The sequence below is a fragment of the Vulpes lagopus genome, chromosome 10 (assembly GCF_018345385.1).
Source record: "Vulpes lagopus strain Blue_001 chromosome 10, ASM1834538v1, whole genome shotgun sequence".
Classification (NCBI taxonomy): domain Eukaryota; kingdom Metazoa; phylum Chordata; class Mammalia; order Carnivora; family Canidae; genus Vulpes; species Vulpes lagopus.
In genome coordinates this window covers 41316511-41335444 of record NC_054833.1, presented here as the reverse complement: position 1 = coordinate 41335444, position 18934 = coordinate 41316511, and the positions used below count along the sequence as shown (strand labels likewise).

General features: G+C 52.2%; 1 protein-coding gene across 3 annotated transcripts; it reads right to left on the bottom strand.

Annotated features, from left to right (window-relative positions):
- Positions 1–12: 12 nt before the first annotated feature.
- On the bottom strand, positions 13–18630 carry LOC121499418 (trehalase-like). 3 transcript variants are annotated; one of them, XM_041769994.1, is made up of 16 exons: positions 18462–18593; positions 12121–12175; positions 4934–5034; positions 4648–4792; positions 4478–4565; positions 3613–3713; positions 3390–3482; positions 3152–3268; positions 2921–3043; positions 2660–2709; positions 2370–2564; positions 1612–1829; positions 1226–1337; positions 742–854; positions 428–609; positions 13–214 (listed from the first exon to the last, which is right to left on the bottom strand). In XM_041769994.1, exons 2-16 carry the CDS (start codon positions 12129–12131, stop codon positions 181–183), a joined length of 1683 nt encoding a protein of 560 aa, XP_041625928.1. In that variant the 5' UTR covers positions 12132–12175; positions 18462–18593; the 3' UTR covers positions 13–180. The 3 variants fall into 3 exon arrangements, with proteins under 3 accessions (XP_041625928.1, XP_041625926.1, XP_041625927.1); XM_041769992.1 differs by lacking the exon at positions 12121–12175 and having other exon boundaries at positions 18462–18630; XM_041769993.1 differs by lacking the exon at positions 12121–12175 and having other exon boundaries at positions 428–481; positions 18462–18628.
- Positions 18631–18934: the final 304 nt, after the last annotated feature.

The following is an 18934-nucleotide window of genomic DNA, read 5'->3' as shown; positions in this document are numbered from 1 at the left end:
GGCAGGAGAAGGTAGGGAATCACACAGAAGTTTAATGAGGCCCACGGGGCAAGGAGGCCCATCACTGTGGCAGGAGGCCGAGCAGGAGGCTGAGCAGAAGGGCAGCCGTGAGGCAGTGGGGCTGCAGGAAAACTGTCTGGCTGCCCGAGCTCAGCCGGTCACCATAGCGCTCCAGGAGCATCAGGACCACTCCATTGGTCCAGCCAAAGCCCTCCTGGAGAGACAGAGCCAGTGGGGTCCTTCAGGGTCTGTGAGATCCCCACCCACACACCCTGGAACTGCCTAGCCCCAGGGGTACAAAGGAGCTCCAGTTGGCCTCCTCCCAGTGGACCCACATAATGGGAGGAATCAGAGGCCCAGATGGGGGTTGGAGGGGGTCATGGCCTGCTGTGGGGACAAAGTCCCCTGTAGGGTGTGGGCCACTCACCTGAACCTCGTACTCCCCTCCACCACCTGGCTGACCACCATTGCTGATGTCATACTGGGAACAGGACAGGCTGTAAGGTCGGCAAGGCCCCCAGGCTCCCCATCCCAGCCCTCCAGGGGGAGCAACACGTGAGCCTCCTTGGGAGAAGGGGCTCTGGCCTGCAGCTCCCACCCCTGCAGTGCCTGAGAATGACCACCGGGCGTCACCACTGTCCCTGGGCTTTGCAAAGCCTGGCGATCCCCGCCCCCCACTTCCCCACCCCTGCTCCCCAGGGGGAGGAGCCCCAGGAGGGTCTGGGCTCAGGAGCAGCTCACCTTCTCATACATGGCTGAGTCTCTGGAGTAGACCTCAAAGTTGGTTCGGACCCAGTTCTGAGCCAGCTGGAAAGCCACTTCCTGGGCCCGAGGTGAGGGAGACTTGGCCAGACCTGGACCCCACCCCAGGCAGGACCCTGAATCTCCTGAGTCCCCATCCCAGGAGCAGCTGAGGCCTGAGCCTTCCTCTCTCCAAGGAGAGAGAAAGAGGCCCGGGCCCTAAAACCTCCCTTGTGAGCCCTGTGAAAAGCCAATGTGTTCCTCACCCAGGGCCTGAGTTTGGAGGGAGGAAGGAGGGCTGGTTCCCCTGACAGGTGAGGGTGGACACAAATGTCTGCTGGGTGGGAAACCAGAGAACAGAAGAGCCAGAGAAAGGCCCCCACGGCTTTTGTTCACACCTCCCCAGCACCGGGAGGCTGACCCAAGGGGTCAGCAAGGTGCAAGGGGTAAGGCCCTGGGCTATGCCCCATCCCTGCCTCCCTACCTCTGATGACCAGGTCCTGCAGGGGGGCCCAGGCGTTGGGGAAGTCCCACTGCTGGCCTGTGTTCTGGAGAGAGGTCGGGATCCCGTACTGGTAGGTCAAGATCTGGCTGTCCTGAAAGGTTCCAGACATTTCTATGACTGGGTGTGGTCTGGATGAGGAGCCAAGAGGCTGGCTGGGCCCCCCTAAAGCCAGGTGTCCCCCTTCTTGGGCTTTTCTCTTGGCTCGCAGCTGCCCCCTGGTGGCTCCAGTGGGACCCGCAGGCTCAGACCGAGGGGTGGAGCAGGAGGGGGTGGCTGCCCCTTGCCAGAGGTCACTAGCTCAGAGTCAAGGAGAGAGCAGGTGGTCCTGCCCGCAGTGTACCAGCCCGCCCTGCTGCCCCCCTCACCTCCAGATATTTCAGAACCTTGTCCACGACGTTTGGGTCAGAGAAACAGCCAGACCAGAGAGGAGTGAGGTTGGATGGGTAAAACTCTAGGTTCTTCTTTCTGTTCTCAAGGTCATAGTCAAACCAGGCACCTTTCTCCTCATCCCACAGGATGGCCTTCATGGCAGTCAAGCGCTGTTGCCACAGATTTCTGTACTTTGTGGCTTGGACGCTGTTCCCTGAGGTGACACTGTCTTTAGGCTGAGCAACCAACCAGGGTGGCTGAGCTTGGGTCCCATGCCTTCAAGAGAAGTGTACTGTGGCCTCCTCCTGTTGTCCTCCCCAAGGGCTAGAAGTCCTGACACCAAGGGGACATGTGTACTTGGAACCCACATTTCTGGCCTCTAGGACTTAGGATTTCCTGAGCACGTGACCCCATAGGGGTCCCAGTTGCTGCTGTGGCCAGTTCCCAGGTCAGTCCTAGGAGGGCACTGGCCACGTGTATCCCCCCAGCTCTGACAAGTCCAAGGGCAATTGTTTAGGGAGAAAGAATGGAGGGAGTTTGAATGTGTGGACTCAGGTGTCCTCTCAGACCCAAGAAGTCCCTCCCAGTCAGAAAGGGAGGGCGAGGAGGGAGTGGGCTTCCTTTGTGCTCCTGCCCTAGGGGTGAGGTACAGAGCAGGCTGGGAGGCTGGAGGCCCTTCCCCCATGGCTGAGGCTGAGGCAGGACCCAAGCTGGACGAGCACCCCCTGCTCCCTCCTCCCACTGGCGCCCTCACCCAGGCTGGAATAGAAGTTGCTCATCAGCTCCTCTGCCTGGCACAGGAAGGCATTGAGGTCAACAGGCACAAATTTGCTGGTCCGGGTGCTGCTGAGCAATTTGGGGTTTGGGCCTCCAACGAGCCACCGTGAAGAGAAGTCCCAGCCAGACTCAGCTCCAGCCTTGAGCTCAGCCCACAGGGTCTCCCGGTCCCCTGTGAGGACAAGGCAGCCGGGGAGGGGGCCCAGGTCCTGACACACCACACCAGGCGCCAGCCCCACCCCGATCCCTGCCCTTGTTGCTGCTCACCTTCGGGCAACGTGTTTGCCAGCTCAGCATCTTTGCTGTAGGACTCTGGCCTGGAAGAGGAAAGTGGGCATCCCAGTGCTTGGAGGCTCTGAGCCCAAGCTGGAGGCTGAGCCCTGCTGCCTCACCTGCCCTTGGATCGCCCTTCGTGGGTCCTGGATCGCCCAGGGCTTTCAGCATCAGCCTCTGAGAGCCGGGGTCCGTCCTTGGCCCTCAAACCAGGTGAACAGCAGGAGCCTGAGAGGCTGGCAGGCAGCTCCTTACCTGGGTCCCCCATAAGGGACGGCGTAGTGATTCAGGACGTAGCTCTTCCCCCCCGAGCTCACAGAGACAGTCCTGTTCTGCGTCCAGAAGTCCAATTCCAAGGCCAGGGTCCCGATGTTGTCCCTGGGACAGGAGCCAGGCCCCACCTCAGCCCAGGCCCACGCCCTGAGGCCCGCCCTGGGAGGTCCTGGGTAGGGGGCGTGCGGGGCGGCGGGGGGACGGGGCGCCCACCGGAGGAAGGCCGTGTCGTTGGTGTGGCTCACGTAGCGGTCCATCATGAGGGTCAGGAGCGGGGGCTGGCTCCGCTGCAGGTAGTACACGCGGGCCCCGTTCGGGACGTGGCCGTAGCTGCCAACAAAGGGGCCTGCTGGGTGCCTCTGCCCCGCGGCCGAGGCCAAGGCCCACCCAGGGCCACGCCCGTGGCCCCGGCTCCTCTGCCCCCAGCCTTGGGGTGCCCGCCCCCTCTTACATTCGCACCAGCTCCAGGAAGTTCTGCAGCATGCCCTTCACCGTCCGGGGCATCTCGGAGAGGAGCAGCCCCTCCATCACCCAGTAGGAGTCCCTGGGGAAAGGGACAGCTCAGCCGCCCCCCGCCACCCCCGCCCTGCACCCCCGGGGCCAGTCAGGGTGCCCCCCCCTGCTCAGGACGGCCTGCTGGCCCCGGGCTCCCCCCTGCAGCCCTGATCTCTCACCAGTAGTAGAATTCAGTGAAGCGCCCCCCAGGCACGATGAAGGGGTGTGCCGCGTAGATGAGAGAGAACTGCTCCGGGTGGCTGAGGACCTCGGGCTTCACCTGCAGTCAGGGGAGAGGGCACAGGGTGCCCGCGGCCCCCACGGTGTCGAGGCTGGAGGAGGCCGGGCCGTGGAGGCCCTGGCAGCTCTGGGCTCTGGAGCCAGGCAGCCGGGGCATGGGTGCTGGCTCTGGGGCGGGTCAGCCGTGTGGCTTTGGCCAAGGCCTGAGCCCCTGGGAGCCTGGTCTGCTCGGCCCCCCATGCTGGCCTCTGGGGTCCCTGCTAACTCAGCCTGGCACTGGCAGGTGCTCACCAAGCATTAGGACCAGGTAGGGGGACCGTGTCCTCCACTGCCCTTCCCCATCTCTGCTGCCACTACCAAGCCAGGCCCCAGAGACCCAGGGCCCCCATCCTCTGGGAGGACAGATGCTGTGAAGCCTTGGGCAAACCACTGCCCTCCCTGAGCCTCAAAGGAGAGAAGCATCTAACAGACTGTGCTGACCGCAAGCCACATTCAGCAACGACAATTTCCAGAGCACAGGCCTGACCTGATTTCCTCAGGAAGAGTGTGCCTAGCTGGGCAGCCTGGAGGAGGCAGACAGACTAGGTTTGCCTAGAGGGGAGGACAGTGAGGGCTTCAGGAGGAAATGAGAAGTTAGAAGTAGATGTTCATGTCTCCCTCTCCAGAAATTCTTTCCAGAGAGTTCCATTCAAGGACTCGATGGTGGGGTCCCAGTCTGTGCTCAAAGGACAACGTGGGCCCCAAGCTGGCATCTCCCTGTCCCTCCTTACTCCATCCCCCGGCTAAGGCCCAGGATGTTGATACCTTCTTTCCCAGTCTCTTCCAGAGCTCGTGTAGCTGCCCTCCCCAGGCTCGCAGCTTGGGGTCCGAGATCTTCTGCAGGAACTGGGGGCTGGGAGAACACAGACCCCATGGGGTTGAGGGAGGCAGGCCTATCTGAAGGGTCCCCTCCTGTTTTTCCATCTAGGTGGTACCTGTCTTTCCAGTCCTCGGGAGTCCAGGGCTGCAGCTCCTGCTCCCCGGCCTGGAAGTGCTCCTGGATGAAGGCCCGCAGCTGCTCTGGGGGGATGCTCTGGTTGTGGGTGGCGGCCAGCTCGCGGAAGTGCTGCAGAACCTGGTCTGGGGTACGGGGGCAAGGACGGATCAGTTGGACCCCAGGAGCCCCTCCCTGATGGAGAGGCTCCCTCTCTGCCTGCTCTTGTCCTCTGTCATCTTTGATGTAGAAGGTTCAGGAAGTCGGGTGCCCCCTGGGTGCCTCACCTGGAGCCGAGTTCAGCGGCATGTCCACAAATTGCTTGTCATCCTGGTAGAGCTTGGCCATCTGAACTTGGTGCAAGAGCTCCCCGTGGCAGTAAATCTGGCTGCAGGCGGTGCCGGGGAGGAGAGTAGGAAGGCTGGAGCCTGGGCACATTGCTGGCCCGGACTGGGTCCATGCGTGAGTGTGCCCGTGCATGTGTGTGCCCAGGTGTGGGAGGGGTTTGTGGGTGGTGGTGACCTACCCAGCTGAGAGAAACGAGGAGCGCCCCCTGCAGTAAAGGACCTGAACAAGTGCCTGAGCCCACTTACTGGTTGGTAACTGGGAACTGTGTGGGAGACCCAATGGACAAAGGACAAGAGCCCTTTAATTGGTGACACGTTAGGAGGGGTGAGGCCAACTCTGTACAGCCTCGGCCAGCCTGGCCCCTGTGAACCTGACCGGAGGGCTTAAGGCAAAATCCTGTAAGTTACACCCAGGGGCAATTGCTGAGCCCTTGGCCCAGAAAATTCTTGAATGCGGCGTATGATACAAATCACTGTGGAGACAATCACTAGCCTGCTATTGGGTGTTTATGGAAACCACTTCTGTGACTGGAGAACAGCAGATAATCCTGAATGGTGTCCCGGGTGATGTCAGAGAAACACTCTGGTAAAGAAGGCGGTTCCCCCAAGAGTTCCTTAGTACATGGTAAGGGTTTACACGGGACGGTGCTACGTGGGGACCACATGGGCAGGTGGCCTTCTTCCCCCCACCCTCTGCAGGGCTGCGGGAAGCACCCGAGGAGCCGCTGTGGCAGCTCTCCGTGACCAAAAGAAAGCTGCTTTGCTACCAATGGCAGTGCGAGGCGGACGGACCGTATCTCGTCTGCAAGGCCACTGCACTCTGACCGACTCCTGGGAATCTCTGCAAGAACAAATCAGCTCAGGGGGCTACACTGCATGCTCTTTCCCTTGCAGCGATGGAAAATTGAAAGCAAAAAGCTCCTATGTTGATTCTGTTTTAAATAGATTCCATGCCCAGCATGGAGCCCAACAGAGGGCTTGAACCGATGACCCTGAGATCAGGACCTGAGCCAAGATCAAGAGTTGAACACTTAACCCACTGAGCCCCGCAAGCACCCCTGTGTTGGGGTATTTATTGACTCTCGGGCAGGGAAAACCTGGGCTGGGAAAGGAGATGCCCGCATGGGGCATGAGCCTCAGGAAATCACTCTGCAAATTCAAGGGGCCCATTAAAGTAGCTTTGCTTACTTCATTGTAGACAAATATGCTTACAATACTGTATCGGAACAGAAGATACTGTGCCGATCTGGTCAGTAGTTCCCACTCTGGCTAAGAGATATCACACCAAATGGACACAGTGTGCTGGGTGTCACCCTCAGAGCGCTGGCTTGATACACAACCAGAACAGGCAACTGAAACATTTGTTGCCTGGGGGGGACCTGGGCAGCTCAGTCAGTGAAGCACCTGCCTTCAGCCATGTCATGATCCCAGGGTCCTGGGATCGAGCCCACATCAGGCTCCCCAGTCAGCGGGGAGTCTGCTTTTCCCTTTCCTTCTCCCACTACCCCCTGCTCCTGCTCTTGCTCAAATAATTTTTTTTTTATTTACTTATGATGGTCACAGAGAGAGGGAGAGAGAGAGAGAGAGGCAGAGACATAGGCAGAGGGAGAAGCAGGCTCCATGCACCGGGAGCCTGATGTGGGATTCGATCCCGTGTCTCCAGGATCGCGCCCTGGGCCAAAGGCAGGCGCTAAACCGCTGCGCTACCCAGGGATCCCTGCTCTTGCTCAAATAAATAAAATCTTTATTTTATTTAGGGTGGCTCAGAGGTTCAGCGCAGCCTTCAGCCCAGGGCCTGATTCTGGAGACCTGGGATCGAGTCCCACGTCGGGCTTCCTGCGTGGAGCTTGCTTCTCCCTCTACCTGTGTCTCTGCCTCTCTTTCTCTCTGCGTCTCTCATGAATAAATAAATTTTAAAAATCTTTTTAAAAATCTTTAAAAAATTTAAAAAGAAACACCTGTTCTCTGAAACAGGGAGAGAGAAAAGCTTGAAGGGCAGACTTACACAATGTCACAAGTAGGTGCTCACACTGAACATGGGATGGGGACCAAAGGAGGCTATCTACTGGATAGATTCGGCTACTTTTCTGGGGGACAGGAAGAGAGGCTGGTGGCAGGACTATACAATTCCTTCCCACTGCATCTCAACTTACCTTTAGCCTCCAAGGACCTGACTGCCACTGCGGTGCCAGAAGCATGAATGATCCCCAAGCAAGACTATAGTTCTCTTTTCAAATCCTTGTGCCAGAATTCCCAAGGGCCTAATGGGGCGGGTTGTGCCCGCCCCGTGCTAACAGTGAACTCAGCTGTACCCGCCTGGGGGAGCGGGGAACAGCCACTTGTTCCGGGCTGCATAACTCTATCCTATATGGACGCACGAGGACTAGGGGCGACACTCGCAAGGCTGGCTGTGCTGCTGGAGATCTGGATGGGTAGGGTGGCCGAAGCTGATGTCCCTTCCAAAGGGGGAAAGGTGGAGTGAAAAATCAATGCCAAACGGAGAGGAGGAAATGCAGCTGAAGGCAAAGAGATGAATAAGTGGGTGTTCAATGAAAATGGGTAATTGAGCATGCCACGGGTGCCTGGGGAGAGCAAGAGGTTACCATGGTCCTTAGGACAATCATAGCGGATGCCTGAAATGCATGGGCATGCCCTGTGCCTGCCATGTTCACCCTGCCTTTGGAGCCTGCTGACGTTGAATGGAAGCCTGCGAACACGACTGGCATGGCTCTGGGAGACATTCCGGCTGAGGATGTGATGTTGAACTGCGCTGTTGATGACCAAAGGCAACCCTAGTGACTGGCCAGTGTCTTTCGACATCAAATTTTTAGACTACACCTACTACAAAGGTATCATTTGGGAAGGAACTTCCTGGAACTACTCTCACTGGGTAGTTTATAACTCTTGGCAGATTGCTGTGTAACTATAAACTTTGAAAATCAAATACTTAGAAAGGCTGCTGATATGGGGGGTGTCTGGGTGGCTCAGTCAGCTGAGCATCTAGCATCTTTTTTTTTTTTTTTTAATTCAGAGATAAAGGGAGAGAGTGAGTGTGCACAGGGAGGGGTGGAGGGAGAGAGAGAAAGGATATCAAGCAGATTCTGTGTGGTGTGTGGAGCCTGATGCAGGGCTCAATCTCCTGACCCTGAGATCATGACCTGAGCTGAAATCAAGAGTTAGATGCTTAGCCAACTGAGCCACCCAGGTGGACCAAGCATCTGACTCTTGATTTCAGCTCCGGTTTTGATCTCAGGGTCATGAGTTCAAGCCCTGTGCTGGGCTCCACACCAAAAAAAAATCTCCCGAGGATCCCTGGGTGGCTCAGCGGTTTGGCGCCTGCCTTTGGCCCAGGGCGCGATCCTGGAGTCCCAGAATCGAGTCCCGTGTCAGGCTCCCAGCATGTATCTCTGCTTCTTTCTCTATGTCTATCGTGAATAAATAAATAAAATCTTAAAAAATAATAAAAATAAAAAAAATAAAATCCCTTGATTTTAATGGACAAAACATAGCAGCATGTGCCATGTGCTATATGCACAAATGTAGATCACCCTTGTTTTTGTGAATAGAATACTACTAAACAGAAAGGGAAACATGGATTTCTTGTGGGATGAAAACAGTAGGTATCATATAGTACATCCAAATCCCTCTGGGGAAAAGCCTCATCCTGAGATGAGGAAGGCCATGGGAGGCCTTACGGCATACTCAAAATAAATTGCATCTAGGCATGACTATCACTCATTTCATCCTCATATGGGGGACCCACCATTTCTGGGTACCAAACATGTCTCCAAGCTGCACTCAGGCTCTTAGTATCTAATGGCAACAACATACATGGTAGATTAAACAACACTGGACTGTGAGACATGAAAAATCTGGGGGTGGGGGGCGTACCTGGGTGGCTGAGTTGGTTAAGTGTCCGACTCTTGATTTTGGCTCAGGTCATGATCTCACGGTTGTGAGATCCAGCCCTGTGTCAGGCTCTGCACCAAGCTTGGAAAGGGTTTAGGGGAGATAGGTCCCCCATTATGGAACAAACTGAATTTACTTTTAATGAGGAGAGGCATTCAGAAGCAAAAATATTAGCTAGAATAAGCAGATTAGAAGTTCTGTCCAAAACGAAAGCAAAGGCCTGGAGTCAGGCTGGATAGACAATGAGGCTTTGGTGAAATGGGTCAGGCCATGGCAACAGAAAATGCTGGATAATGCCAAGGTCCAGCACCAGGAAGGGGCCTGCACCCTCACCCCAGAGCCTCCTGACTGTTAATGTGGATTGAAGCCAGAGTAGCCATGAGGCAATGGCCTTCTATACTGGCTACTGAGGCTCAAGAGCCATGCTTATGGGAATCTTCTAGTCCTGCAAATCTAGTTCTCTGGACATTTTTACTTTACCCCAATGTGCTCTGACTGCCCTTGTTCCAGGAATAGAGCAGAAGAAGACATGCCCTGTCATACAGTTAGCAGGGATAGAAACTATTCTGAATACCATCTGTGTCCTGCCCTAGGAAGGAGGCCTGCCCTGCCGTGTAACAGCATATGATGGAGACCAGTCTCAGTGCCAGCCTGTAAACTGAGACAGGGTGACCACCTTCGCCTCCAACTGACTCAGAACCCAGAAATAACAAATAATAATTTGCTATAATAAATAATAAGATCATGGCTAATGATGCCTGTCCATAATAATATTCGGTATAAGGGCAAGGCTTGAATCCAGAGAAGGCCCTAGAGTACCTGTGTAACTCTTGCAGTTTGTTCTGTAATGGAACCCCATTGTACTATGACCACGCCAGGATATGCTATAGTACTGGTATTATCAGTATGCTTCAACCACCTTATGTAAATAATCCATATGATAATTATGATATTGATGCTTGAATATGTTTGAAGAGGGAGTTAAAGCCTCCTCAGAATGAAAGAGCAATGGGAAATGACTGGCCCAAGGAAGAAGTGGATTTAGCTAATTTCTGTGCTATATAGTTCTGCACAAGTTTATCATTAAGATACAAACAGTGGGGGTGCCTGGATGGCTCAGACGGTTGAGCGTCTGACTCTTGATTTCAGCTGAGATCATGATCTCAGGGTCCTGGGATCAACCCCACATCAGGCTCCACACCATGGAGATTCTCTCTCTCTCCCTTTCTGTTTGTCCCTCCCCCGCTCATTTGCATGCTCTCTCTCACTCTCTCAAAATAAATAAAATCTTTAAAAAAAGAATGAAGGGGGCAGCCCTGGTGGCATAGTGGTTTGGCGCCGCCTGCAGCCTGGGGTGTGATCCTGGGGACCTGGGATCGAGTCCCACATCAGGCTCTCTGCATGGAGCCTGCTTCTCCCTCTGTCTCTCTCTCTGTCTCTATGAATAAATAAATAAAATCTTAAAAAAAAATAAATAAATAAAATAAAAAAGAATGAAGGAAGGAAGTGAATAATCAAATCAGTGTAAATATACAAAAATGTATATAAAGGCTTTGTAGGCTACTTATTAGAGTAGCTGTTTCAATCTGTTCCTGGTCTGCTCTGGCTCCTCCAATGGTTGGGCCTAATCAGACTGATATACTGATCCATCTATTACATAATTTACTATACTCAATGCAGATGCTTGAATATGATGATTTTGCTGAAAGAGAGCACAGGCCAAAGCCAGTGGGCTGGTGGACTGACAAGTTCTGATGCTAACCACCCCCAAGTTAGTGTAGACTCTGTAGGCTTAAGAGCTGAGTCTCTAATAAAACTGCCCTTGCACTCAGTTCATTTCCACAAGACATATAGGGTGAGGTCTGAGAGGGTCCTGAACATAGAGCTTCTTTGTCTTCCCCCTGGTGAAATCGGGACATGTCTGTCACCCTCCTAGGACTTTGATGTGTTCGCCAAATAGGACACTTCACTGAGCCTTGGTGTGCAGAGTTTTTTTTAAAATCAGAGTTCCACTGCATGGGTATGATTGATTGAATCATTGGCCATGTGATTGAACTCAATCTTCAGCTATCTTCTCCTCCCTGGAGGTTGGGCTGATATCATGTGGCCCAAACACCAACCCTCTAATCACACGGCCAGTCTTTCAGGCACAGAGTGGTCCTATCCTGAGACGTCTCATTCGCATGACCGGCTAAGGACTCACCATGAGTCACCTCATTAACGTAAAACTAGCAGAGCCTACCGGAAGGCACAAGGCTCTCCTATCACTTGGGAAGTTTCAAGAGCTCAGAGGTTACATTCCAGGAAACTGGGTCAAAGGACTGACATGTTCTTTGTTATACAACAGGTTACCCCTGATCTGTGGCAAACAGTCCCTTTTAGCAAAACATTCATCCCTTGAGCATCTACATTTCCTGTAGCATTTATATAACAGATAAAGCAATAGTATCCACAAGAATATACCAAACATTCAGAGCTAGGGTAGGGATAGGAAGCTTTTAACTAAGTTTCCCAATACATTTGACCGTCAATATTAATATTATAATCTAACCAACAAGGCCGGTGTTTTACCGTATCACGCTATGGTAGATGTGAGCTGGAAAAGGAGTCAGAAGATGTTGGCACATTACTAGACTCTCATACAATCATGATTAGTCTAGTCCAGTATCACATCATATGATGAGAATGTCTCCTAACAAGGCCAACTCAGGTTTGCAGGCTTCCGCTTTCTCTCGTCAGGTTCCAAAGCAGGAGTGGTCTCGGCAATACATGTGTTCACCCTTTCAGGCGTCAGGTGTAGCTGAACCATGAGGCCGCTTCACTTCTTGCTCTGGGCCTCTTTTAAAGTGTTTAACAGTGGATTTCCTCCACTACTCATTTCTTTACCTTCAGCTACTGTTTCTCCTTCTCTTCATTTATATCCAAACTTTTCTACCTTTGGAAAGGACATTGGGTCCGGCCGCTGGCCCAGATTGTGGGCAGCAGTGCTAGTCTGGCAGGTGCCCCCCATGGTCCCCTCCCACTCACATGGTGTTACATGGGTTTACTTCCTACCCATAGGCCTGAGTGAGGCCCAAATACAGCCGCTTCCAGTGACGCTCCCATTTAGCCAGATGGGGTGAAGGTGCAACGCACTGCATCAGCAGTGATATCCGGATATAGCAGTTTATATAGGAATCCGGATATAGCAGTTTAAGGGTAAAGTTACATTTTCTTACCTAGGAACCATCCCTGCTTCTGACACGTGTAGCTGCTGCCTTGGGCCTGGCCCTTCTGCATGGGGTAGAAAAAAGAAGGTTGAAGTGACGTGGGGAAGAGAGAAAATAATGGTCATATCATTGTCTTCCTCCCATGTGGGAAGAATTTCATGGCCATACAAGCCTCCTGTCTACCTCTTCTCGCCTAGATTCCCCCAGAAAAGCAGAGGAATCTATCCAGTGGGACCCCCTCACACACCTGTGAAGTTGTGCCAGCCAGCCCTTCATGCCTGCATCTCCCCGCTTCAGACAACCAGTGTTTTATTTGTCCATTCCAGGGATGTCTGGGTGGCTCCACGGTTGAGCATCTGCCTTTGTCTTAGGGAGTGATCCCAGAGCTGGGGATCGAGTCCCACATCAGGCTCCTGGCAAGGAGCCTGCTTCTCCCTCTGCCTATGTCTCTGCCTCTGTGTGTCTCTAATGAATAAATAAATAAAATCTTTTTAAAAAATGGTCTATTCCAGCTTTCTATTATACCATTAATCGGAGGACGAAAGTATTCCCTGGTCTGGAAAATGTAACTCAGTGTCCAAATTGGCGCCGTATTTTCTGATCTGGTCCTTTTATGGTATTTTGGGCATGTATTGCTACACCTGGCACCGAGTGACTGTTCCTGCCAGCATCAATCTCACTGGCCATCCTCACCAGGGAATCTGCCCTGTAGCCCATCTCCTTTGTTTACAGGACAGCTCTTATTGGCATTTTGTGCCTCAGAGGTGGCAAGTGCTGTATATCCAGATTCAGCCCACCTCTGCATGTCTGTAACCTCTCGATGTCCCATTGGTTTGTGAATATGAGTGGCCACCTCATGTGAACACACGGGGATTCCCACTTGCTGGCCCTAATTATTTTCCAGGCTGAGAAGGGGGTCCTTCTCATAGGCATCAATGTGTTCTATTTTAACGAACCCCTTAAATTTCCAGGGACTTCCATAGGCCGGTGCCACGCACAGGCATTGTTGCTGTGGACCACTTTCCATGGTCCTTCCGCCTGACCATATGGCCAGGATGGTGACCACTAAAAGTAGGTAGAAGCACAGTGACAAATAGTACGCAGTTCAGCCCACCAAGCTGATCTGTTGTTGTTTTCTTTTTTTTTTTTTTAAAGATCTTAATTATTTATTTGAGAGAGATAAAGAGCGAATGAATGGAGGGAAAGGAAGGAGCAGACTCCACACTCAGCATGGAGCCCGACATGGAGCTGGATCTCATGACCCTGAGATCATGACCTCAGCCAAAATCAAGAGTTGGATGCTTAACCCACTGAGCTACCCAGGCGCCCCTGGTTTTATCATCTTTGGTCAGGGTGGCAGGCTTCCTGTGCTGTCTGTTCCTTGGAAGGACCATCCAGGGATGCCTGGGTGGCTCAGTGGTTTAGTGCCGCCTTCAGCCCAGGGCATGATCCCGGGGTCCTGGGATCAAGTCCCACATCGGACTCCCTGCAAGGAACCTGCTTCTCCCTCTGCCTGTGTCTCTGCCTCTTTCTCTCTCTGTCTCTCATGAACAAATGAAAAAAAAAAAAGAGAGAAATGACTATCCATGAACCAAGAGCTGTCTATAGGGCACTATCCAAGTGGCAGTAGAATCCAGCACTCCTCACTTGGTTCCAAAGTCAGTTCTAGAGGAAAAGTATGGGGTTAGTTCTACATTCCCCCAGCAGCATGCCCCTGCATAGGCCATGTCCCCTGCATTATGGAACTCTTCCAGGCACTGCTCTTCCGCTTAGATCGTTTCTCCAACATCACCCAAGATACTGTGGGTGTTTCAGGCTTTAAGATTATCTTATGTTGGGGCGCCTGAGTGGCTCAGTTGTTGGGCATCTGCCTCTGACTCAGGTTATAATCCCAGGGTCCTGAGATGGAGCCCCACATGGGGCTCCCTGCTCAGCAGGGAGTCTGCTTCTCCCTTTCCCTCTGCTGCTCCTCTGCTTGTGCTTTCTCACTTGCTCTCTGTCAAATAAATAAAATATTTTTTTTAAAAAAAGCTTTTATTTATTTATTCATGAGAGACAGGGAGAGAGAGAAGGCAGAGACATAGGCAGAGGGAGAAGCAGGCTCCATGCAGGGAGCCTGACATGGGACTTGATCCGGGTCTCCAGGACCACACCCTGTGCCGAAGTCGGTGCTAAACCGCTGAGCCACCTGGGTTGCCCCAAATAAATAAAATCTTAAAAAAAAAAAATTATCTGTCCTTCAGAGGGGCAGTCTCAATTAATGCCTGATAACAAGCTAGTAATTGCCTCTTAAATGGACGTTTTTCTAGTCCAAAGTCTGGCAGGCGTGTTGGGAGGGGCCCCAAGGTGCCCTCTAGGCTCTGCGGAAGGATGTGATCTGGGTGACCTCAGGCAATCTTACTGGTGCCTGTTGGAATGTCCTATCCATTACAAGAAGCAATAGCATGATGGGTAGATTTACATGCCTTTTGTTTTATAATACTAGAGACTGGAAACATTCCTCTCTGGACACAACGTCCGCCCCTGTAACTCATCCAGCAAAAGAGGCAATCACTTCACGTGAAAAGTGTTCAAACACCAAATAAGCTTTCACCTCAGTCCCTTTGACCCTGGTGTTCCTAACCATGACAGTTTGGGTTTTACAGTACTAGGAGAGGTAGGTGCCACCCCGGGCCAGACGTGATAGCCACTCCTCAAAAGCATTCAGCAGAAGGAGAAACAACCCCTTGACACATAGTCTGTCTAAACATTCCGATTTCCATCCCAACATTCACCTTAATCCCACCAACTCTTGTGTTTTTATGTCCTATCAGTCTGACTGTAGCCCCTTTCATGGCTTCACTGGTGCTTTTGGTATATAGTACATGGGACCCCAGGGCAGAGAGTCCAGAATCTTTTCTACCCTCTGACCATTTTGCCTGCTCATATGTGTAACACTTTGCCTCCCCAGCAGGAGACAAAGCTAGGGGACCCTAACCTTTTCATCAATCTTAATTTTGATTAAATTGCAGGGCCATTGCCTCAGGAGGTGGGAGGTCAGGTTTCTCATTATCATATTTGCCTTGCAAAGTTTTTTCCTATTTCCTTCAAAGTAGGGTGATTAAAACAGATTTGTTTAGGTCCCTTGCATCTTGGGGGCCTCCAGGGCTCCCATTGGTCCACTCAATTTCGAAGAAGTGCTGCATTAACATTTCTACCCACAGCTGCTTTATTCACCCCATTTCTCAGTAACTATTTAAAGATTCCACCCTGCTGGGACGAGTCCATTGGCTCCCTCCCCGTCTATTCTATTCTCTTGGAAATCAGTCTAGCTTGCTTCATTATTGTTGTTTTAGATTCATTTTTTCCCCTTTGCAAACAGCTCTGAGGCTGTGGCTGCACCTCAGGCCAGCCAGAAGTGGGATCCTCCCCCTCACATTCCTTAGGCAGGGGCCCTGAGATGAGAGGCTGAGGTTTGGACCCGTCAGAGTCAAAGTTTGGCCCATCTCTCGCTTCCATGTTTGCTATTATAGGATAATAATAATCCAGGGATTGCATTTTTAAATTTTTTCTTATTATTTTTCATTTTCTTAAGCACCTAGTGAGCCAACACTCTGGGAGTTGGATCCGTCATCTCCAAATTCCATTGATAACTTTCACCTCCAGGAACCGATCACAACATAGCTGCTGTTCCAAACCATGGGCGACCCTACAGCCATCCAGGAACCAAAGCATGCTCATCCATTGTTCTTTCATCTTGCTTTCCCTGAGCCACATGTTCCAGCCAATCAAGGTCATTCTAGCAAATCACACATTTTCTGATATCATCTGCAATACTACAATCCAATCTTGGTACCAATTAGCTCAGGCCATGGGCACAGTCCACAACAAGACAGGCCTCACTCCAGCTAGCACTGCCAGTTCCCTGGTCCCCAGGCTACGCCCATTTCTGACCAACTGGCTACAAATTTGGAGGTTGCAATCAACCCATCAGGTTCAATAATGTGCAGACTCCCAGAACCCAGGAAAGCACTATACTTACGATTATAGTTTATTATAAGGACCAGCCAAAGACACACAAAGGAGGAGGTCTGGGACAGTCCCGAATGCAAAGTTTCCCTATCTTCTTCCCAAAGAATCAGGATACATCACCTTCGTGGTAAGTCAAAGTGCTCACCAAACAGGATGCTCCCCTGAGTTTTGGTGTGAAGAGTTTTGGCACTGGGGTCTCATTCACATGGTTGGTTGAATCACTGGTCATGTGACTGAGCTGTCTTCAGCTCCCTCTGCCCCAGAAGTCAGGAGGTCGGGTTGGCATCCTGTGGCCCAAGGCATCAATCCTCTACTCACACAGTCTTTCTGGTATGGCCTTGCCCATCCTGAGACATCCTATTAGCATGATCATGTAGGGGCTCCCATGAGTCACCCCATTAATATAAACTATCAGTGCCACCACGGATACCCAAAACTCTATCACTTGGGAAATTCCAAGAGGTTAGAGATTATGTCCCAGGAGCCCAGGATGAAAACCAGACAAAATGCTTCATTATACAACAAGTAACTTGTGCCATAAAGGATTAACTTAGTGGGCCTGCTGTGTTCCAACCCTACACATTTCAGAGAGAGTCTGGTGTGGGCCCAGCTCCTGAGCGATAAGCACTAATCTGCTGGAGCCCTGCCAGACAAAGCTTTATCTGAGGTCTTGGGCCATGCCAGATATTTTATGCTACTAATGTGATGTATGGTAGGGACTGAGGGCCACCCAATATCACTCTGACTTGAAGACCTAGAGACTAAGTAAGATAGGGCATACAGATGCTCCACGCCTCTGTCACTGAGTCCCAGTGAAAACCCTGAGTGTGAGGCTCAGGTAAGCTTCCTGGTTGGCCATCTTTCATGCATATTGTCACATACGTTGCTGAAAAAATTAGGGATGCCCCGGTGGCTCAGTGTTTGAGCATCTGCCTTCGGCTCAGGGCGTGATCCCAGGGTCCTAGAATCGAGTCCCATATCAGGCTCGCCACAGGGAGCCTGCTTCTCCCTCTGCCTGTGTCTCTGCCTCTCTCTCTGTCTCTCTCTCAAAAATAAATAAATAAAATCTTAAAAAAAAAAAAAAGAAAGAAAAATTAAGTGCTATTCATACAGATGAATGGAACTTGTGTTTCTTCCCTCCTGGACTCTGCCCTATGAGCATTTTACCATTCCTGATTTTAACCACTATCCTTCACTGGAATAAACGTCACCACGGATGTAACTATCTGGGGAGTACTAAATCACTGGAGCTGCAGTGGTGTTACAGACCCCAGACACAGTTTTTCTATACTTTTGGCAACCAACCTCATGCTTGACAAAACTCCCGATCGTGTGATCAGCCTCTCTGAAAATCCTTATTACAATCGCTCAGAACCAAATCTATGAATCACTCCAGGTAATCCTTTCCCCTTTATATTCCACAACCATCAGCAAGTCCTATCAGCTCCACCTTCAAAATATATCCCATACTGAACCCCTTCTCACCTTTCTGGTCCTACCACCGGCGCCCCAGCCCTGGTCCTTCTCTCTTGCCTGGCCTGCTCCTACCTTTGTCCCAGCCATGGAGGCCTCCCTTGAATAATGACCTCAGAGCCTTTGCATTGCAGTTTCCTTTTCTGGACTGTCTTCCAGATGTGCGAGAGACGGTTGCCTCCACAGTTCTGCTCAAACATCTTCTCCACACACACGCCCTCCCTCGCCGTCCTCTCTGAAACACCCTCTGCTCACCCCAGCAGCTCCCTCACTTCCTTTTACTTTTGGGTATGCTTCTATCAGGACTTTCCTTACCACTTATGTAAGGCCCACGAAGATAGGGTCCTCATTTCTCTTGTTCGCTCCTGCAGCCCAAGAGAGCTCAAGAAATCCATTTAAGTGAGAAAGGGATGATGCCCTGTAAGCCTCAGAGGCAGGGCAGGGTCATTTATCTGTCTCATTTGGAGATGGGAACTATGGGTCTGAAAGAGGTTTGGCTTGCTCTTGGTCCTAGAGGTGAAACTCAGGAGCGCTTTTCAGGCCCTTATACTGCCTCTCACCTACAGGCTGGAGAAGCCAGAAAACTGGCAGAAAGTTTCCTAAGAGGAGAGCCCTGCAGAGTTTGAGGAGGAGGCTAGAGTGAGGGGCGGAGGGAGGGAGGACACTGGCCAGCCAGCAGCCCGCTCTTTCCCGAGCGCTGGAGGTCTGGTGCCTGGTGTCCAGCACAGAGCCTGCCACACAAGGAAAGCTAATTTCCTTCCCTCCCCTTCTCTCCCAAGAGCTGACCTCCAGTGCTGGAGAGCTCATCTCAATCTCTGGCCCTGGCCTTCCTGCCTGCCCCCTCCCTCCGACTTCTCCACTCCTACCTGTCACAGGGTGGGGGCAGGGCGCCCTGGGACCCCAGCCCCAACAGAAGCAGCAGGCCCAGCTCCCAGGACTTCCTATGCATGGTGGTGGCTGTGGCTGTGGCCGTGGAGTAATCCCTGACACCTCTCGCTTGCTGGGGTGCAGCCTGATTCACCTGCCTACTCAAGGCAGCCAAAGTCCACGTTTGAGGCGTGGCTGCCAGAGGGACCGGATGCCAGGTCTACGCCAGGCCAGGTCTACGCACAGTGCACAGTGGCTTGCACTCCTGCGCTCAGGTCACAGAGGCCAACCCCTGCCCCCCAACCTTGTACTTTTTCTCCCATGTCTTTGTTTTTTTTTTTTTTTTTTTTTTATGATAGTCACAGAGAGAGAGAGAGAGAGGCAGAGACACAGGCAGAGGGAGAAGCAGGCTCCATGCACCGGGAGCCCGACGTGGGATTCGATCCTGGGTCTCCAGGATTGCGCCCTGGGC